The 5,797-nt window shown below is 44.8% G+C and overlaps 1 protein-coding gene across 1 annotated transcript; it reads right to left on the reverse strand.

The window, feature by feature from the left end:
- Window positions 1–293: 293 nt before the first annotated feature.
- On the reverse strand, window positions 294–1,268 carry LOC102475008 (olfactory receptor 51D1). The gene has a single exon (XM_006141118.1). It carries the CDS (start codon window positions 1,266–1,268, stop codon window positions 294–296), a length of 975 nt encoding a protein of 324 aa, XP_006141180.1.
- Window positions 1,269–5,797: the final 4,529 nt, after the last annotated feature.

Raw genomic sequence — 5,797 nt, forward strand, 5'->3', positions numbered from 1 at the left:
AAAGATGAGGTGTGGCATGTCTAGCCTTACCATGTCAAAACTATGTGTATTTTCTAGTTGGGGGAAAGGGAGAAGGCAATGCCACTATAGCAGAGAGACCAGAGGAATTCTGTTCTGAATGGCCTATCCAGACTGTATTATAAGTTCAGTACTGATATAGTCCTGGAAACAGAAATATAGAAGGTACTTAAATAACAGCCCAGTGGTTGAATTCTCAGGCCACTAAGATGTTCAACAGAATCCTAATCATCTCAATTTTAGTGATATTTAAGACACTGAAGTTGGTATACTTCTCACCTGTCATCTTGTGAGAACATATGAAGAACCCTTTGACGAATCTCCTTGGTCTTGGCTCCATAGACAATGGGGTTAACCACAGGAGGGAGCAGTAGATAGACATTAGCCATAACCACATGGAGCAAGGAGGTGGGACCACCCAGCCTGTGCACCACTGAGAGTCCAATGAGGGGCACATAGAAGACCAGGACAGCACAGAGATGGGAGATGCAGGTGTTGAAAGCTTTAAGTGCTGCCCCACGAGAGGACAGCTCCAATACAGCCCGTAGGATGAGGATGTAGGAGAAGCCGATGAAAAGGGAGTCCACACCCATGACTGAGAGAATGATAAAGAGTCCATAAACTACATTGACTGTGGTGTCAGTACAGGACAGTTTCATGATATCTTGGTGCAAACAGAACGAGTGGGTGACAGTGTGTGTTCGGCAGTATGACAGCCGCTTCAGGATGAAGGGTAATGGGAAGAAGAATACAAATCCCCTGGCCAGGGCAGCTAGTCCAATCTTGGCCACAGTAGGCCCTGTGAGCACAGAAGCATGGCGCAATGGGTGGCAGATGGCCACAAAGCGGTCAAAAGCCATAGCCAGCAAGACAGCTGACTCCATGGCTGACAGAGCATGGATAAGAAACATTTGGGCCAGGCAGACATTGAACTCAATCTCCTGAATGCCCAGCAAGAAAAGGCTGGCCATCCTGGGCATGGTAACAGAAGAGAGGACTAGGTCAATGGTGGAAAGCATGGCCAGAAAGAGATACATGGGCTCATGCAGACGCCGTTCCACACGAATGATGAGAACAACGGCCAGGTTGCCTAGCGTGGCCAAGGCATACATAAAGCAGAGTGGGAAAGCCAGCCAAAAATGTACATTTGGCCCCAGGCCAGGGATACCCACTAGCAGGAAGTATGCCGGGTGGACCAGAGTTCCATTTGGAGTAGCCATGACAGGGACAAAGAGCTGGGGCTTCCACATTCCAAATCCAGATCTAGGAAAGGGAAAGAAACTTGATTCAGTCATAGCTACATAGCTAGGAGAAGAGAAAGAAATTGTAAGAAAACAGCATTGGAGCAAACAGAGGGACTAAGCAAGTAATTCCAAATCCAGCCTCTCTCTGCTCTGGTTCTCTTTATATGTGCCTCCCCGTTACCCGTGCCTTGCCTGACCCTCCAGAGCCCCAGTGTTTCACAAGAGATTCTAATACTATACCACTAATCTCAGCAAGTGAAGACCCACTCGTAAACACATAAAATACCCTTTCATTTCAGAGCTGATATTGTCAACCAGAGCACTGTTTCTGATCACTCCCCAGCAGGGTAGAGAGGATTGTACAGACCCTTCCAAATTGACCTAGCAACTCTGGTGCATATTGTGGTTAGGGTAAGTTTTGGGCCCAGATAGAGATGCAGTCTGTGTTGCTTTCAAGTCTCACCATGATTCAATTTAAGACAGGAAACAGGGGCTCAGTCTGTGATGGGATTTCTAAGCCTGTGTCCTGAGATCTAGCCATATGACCTATGGCCTGCTTAAGAGTTCTGCCTGGATAGCCTGTGAGCCTGGTATTCATCTTGCCTTAAATCATTCCCTTTCCAAACCTGTTTCTCCCCTCTGTTCTTGACCTCAATGAATGGAACCTCCTAGCACCCAAGGCCCCCAGGTCAGGGCAGCCAGCCTCATCTTCATTTCTCTGCCCTTATACCTCCAAGTGTGATTTTCCTTTTCCATTTCATCTGTCAAGGTCTTTCCTCTTATTTGACACACACTCCCTTCATCCCAACCTCATTATATCATCTGCTCTTCCCTGATTGTGAAAAGGCCTCCTGCCTCCTAACCCAGTCTATTCCAGTCCACCTCCCATACTGCAGCACAAGCAGATGTGTCAGGTTCCTGTTTAGCAAGTTACAGGTTCTCATAGCCTTCAAGATAAAGTCCCGAACTCTAGTCTGTAAACAAGGCCCCTCACAGCATGCCTCCAACTTAATTTTCTAGCATCAGTGCGTGCGCGCGCGCACACACACACACACACACACACACATTTTTCTTCCTGGGTAAATGAATTCCCCTTGCCTTGCTTCTTAATAGAAGAACAGAAGGCTGGAACTGGGGAGTCTTGTCCTGGGATAATGAGCAGACACAGCTTGGAATGGGCCTCACAGAGTTTGAAGAAATTCCTCTTTGGGTAGGTGAACAAAGTCTTGATCAGGCTACTGTAACCTGGGAAGAGCATGAACTGGCAGACCTCTTCCAGGGAAGGACATCATGAAAGACCGGGCTTCCTTAGACAAACCCCTCTTTGCCTCTCCTCCCTGGGCTGAGCCTGGAGCATTCACCATCAGTGCCTCTGGGCAAAGCAGCTGCGGGTATATATAGCTTCTCAGGGGGCCTTAGGGAGTTTAAAGAGCGACAAAGCACGAACAACTTAGGGCTTCCTTGATCAGTTGCTGCACTCAGGCTCCCAAAGCAAGCCAAGCCTGACTCCTACCCCAAGGGGCTGCACTCCGTGACTACTCTTCTGAGTCCAGCTCAGGGAACTAGAGGGAGGGGGAGGGATGGGGTGAAGAAGAATGACCGGTCTGGAGGAGAGGAGCTACTGGAATGGAGGTTTGGGCACACACCAGAAATCACAGGCAAGATACTTGTGCTCTGTCCTGCACGCAGTCCCCAGAACAGTCACGGACTGCGTCTTGCTTCTTGATGCTGCCTCCTTGTGGTCTTGTGGGGAAGGTGCAGCCTCTCGCCAACATGGGCACTGGCTCTGAGGATGGAGTCTCAAGAAGAGGAAACTGACTCCTGAGCCTGAGCTCCTCTACTGCACTATACTGGACCTATGCTCTGCCTTCCTACTCCCTCTCAAGCCAACCCTTCTTCCCTGGGCCTCTAATCATTGCTATCCTTTCCTTCCAGAAATGAGACAATGTTGCATGGTAGTTTAAGTGTGGGGCTCTGGTAAAAAAAAAAAAAAAGAACAACATTTTTCCTAAGCTTTGGTTTAATATAAAAATAAGATACTAGCAATATTTTATGTTCAGTATTATTACACATTGAGCTAATCTTAAATCCAAAATGCTTCAAAATCTGAAACGTGACTTCATGTCAGGTTGCAGTAAAAATGCCATGATACAAAAATACTGTATAAAATTAACAAACTTCTAGGTATACGTAAAGCATGTATGTCTTATATAAATTAATTTCATGTTTAAACTTGGGTCCCATCCCCCAAGATATCTCAATATCTCTATGCAAATATTCCAGAATCTAAAAAAAAAAAAAAGTTGACATCTGAAATACTTAAGGTCACAAGCATTTCAGATAAAGGATACTCAACCTGAAGTCTAAACAACTGGAAGAGTCAATGAAATGGGAAGGAATCCAAATAAGATAATGCCACAACAGCCAGAGGAACAGTGTGTGTTGAGAAATTAAGCAGTGTGGGACTGAAAATAAAAGTTCACTATCTAGTTTAAGAACTGTTGTAGTGGTTTGGTGGGATGTAATTCTGAATGCAGCAGAGGAGTGAGTGGGTTGGAAAGAAACAGAGAATGAAGATAGAGACAAGTCTTTTAAAATGTTTACATGTGAACAGGAGTAAAATGAGCAATAGTTGAAAAATTCATAGTTCCACCAAGAGCTTTTAAAATCTGCATTTTAGAGCTAGAAGAGACTGAACACAAGTCAATGTCAACGGGATAGAGTTAGCAGAGAGGTTCCCTGTTCTTTACTCCTCACAGTGCCAGTGAAGTTCTTTGAAGTAGGTCCTCTGTCTTCCCCCTCTACCCAGTAGCCATCAGCAATCTCATTTGTTCCCCTATCTTCCATCATCTAGAGGCCAGGCCATTCTTCTCAACTCCACACATGAAATGTCTGTTGGACATAGATATCCCTCAGACACCCCAAGCTCGATACCTAATTCATTACTTTAAAGCTTATTGTTCTCATTATCAACTAAACTCTTTGTCTCTGATCCCCAATCTATGCCTCACCCCCTGTTTGTTTTATCTTTCCTGTTGTAGAAATTATTCTCTTGTCCAAGCCAGGAACTTAGAAGCCATCATCCCTGCCTTTCTCCTCTCCTCATCCTCTTCCTCCCCCTCCTCCCAGTCACATCCAATCAGTCCCCAAGACCTCTTTATTTCCTACATATGTTATGAATCAGGTGGTTTTACTCTTTCTCCTTCGAATTTTCTCCAGTCCAAGCCAAAATAATTTCTTGCCCAGATTTCAGAACTGCTTACCCACTCACCAACTTCACCCAAGAACTTCCTAGAAAAGCACTATCTATTCTGTTGCCAGTGTGATCTTTCAAGCACATTTCAGTTCATAGCAATTTCCCACTGCATGTACAATGAAAGGTTGACATTCACACTCCCCAACCCAGTTCATAAGATCTCCATGAACTATCCTAGAACAACTCTCTGTTCTCATCTCCAGCCATTTGCATACAAAGTCCCTGATGTACCAAAATATCCTCACATTTTAATGTGACATGTTTTCTCTCACCTTTCTGTTTTCACACATATTTTTCCCCATGGTATAAGAATATTCATCCCCTTTACTGTTCTCATTAATTTTTAACCTTCATGTATTCATTTAAATACCCTCCGTTAGAAAGATCTTTCTCAATCCCTAATCTTGGTGAGATCACTTTACTTTTTCTCCCTTTGTTTCACTGACAGTATTTAATATTGTGAGATTAAAAATGTTTTATACTTCTGAGCAGATCTTACCTTCCTATCTTTGTAAAGAGGCAGACACAGATGTGTACATTTAAAAGGGGAGGCATACAGGGTCCTCTTTCACTCACTCTTAAATTATCATCTGCTTACTGATGTTCACTCAAAACTCACAACTCTTGGGACCAGCAGTTAGCGTAATGGCTATATTGCTGGACTCCCATGTAGTCGACCGCAGTTCGCGTCCTAGACCCGGTGGCTTAAAACTCACACCGGGTGCATGTGCGTGAGTGCCAAAGATCCCGAGAGGAGAACAGAGGAGAAGGGATTGCAGTGTGGCCATCCCCCCTGGGGGGGGGGGGTGATTTTCTCGCTTTCTATCCCCCTGTCTGTCTGGGGAGCGCATGTGCCCTATAGCAAAAACCTCTCCAAAAAAAAAAAAAAAACTTGCAACTCTGTTACTATGATTGAGTCATGTTTAATGGGAAGGTACCTTTAAATTCTTGATAGTAACAACAAAAACCAAGTTCACACAATTTTTAAATAAAGGCTTTTTTAAAAAAACTTTTCAAGTACTCGTTTTTCACCTGTAGTAATAACATTAGACTCGGTGAGTAAGGTAAACCATGGGATGACTTAAAAGTCATAATTATCCCTATATTTCTGTTTCAATATTTTTTACAAGAAAAAGAGGGATGGGAACCAGCAGTTAGCATAATGGCTGTGTCGCTGGATTCCCACGTAGTCGACCACGGTTCGCATCCCGGACCCGGTGGCTTAGAACTCATGCCGGGCGCGTGTGCGTGCGTGCCCAAGATCCCGAGAGGAGAATGG

The sequence above is a fragment of the Tupaia chinensis genome, unplaced genomic scaffold (genome assembly GCF_000334495.1).
Source record: "Tupaia chinensis unplaced genomic scaffold, TupChi_1.0 Scaffold000047_1, whole genome shotgun sequence".
In the NCBI taxonomy this organism is placed as follows: Eukaryota; Metazoa; Chordata; class Mammalia; order Scandentia; family Tupaiidae; genus Tupaia; species Tupaia belangeri.

What these genes read in the sequence shown, in the direction of transcription:
- LOC102475008 (XM_006141118.1), bottom strand. Translation starts at nt 1,268, where the DNA reads ATGTGGAAGCCCCAGCTCTTTGTCCCTGTCATGGCTACTCCAAATGGA.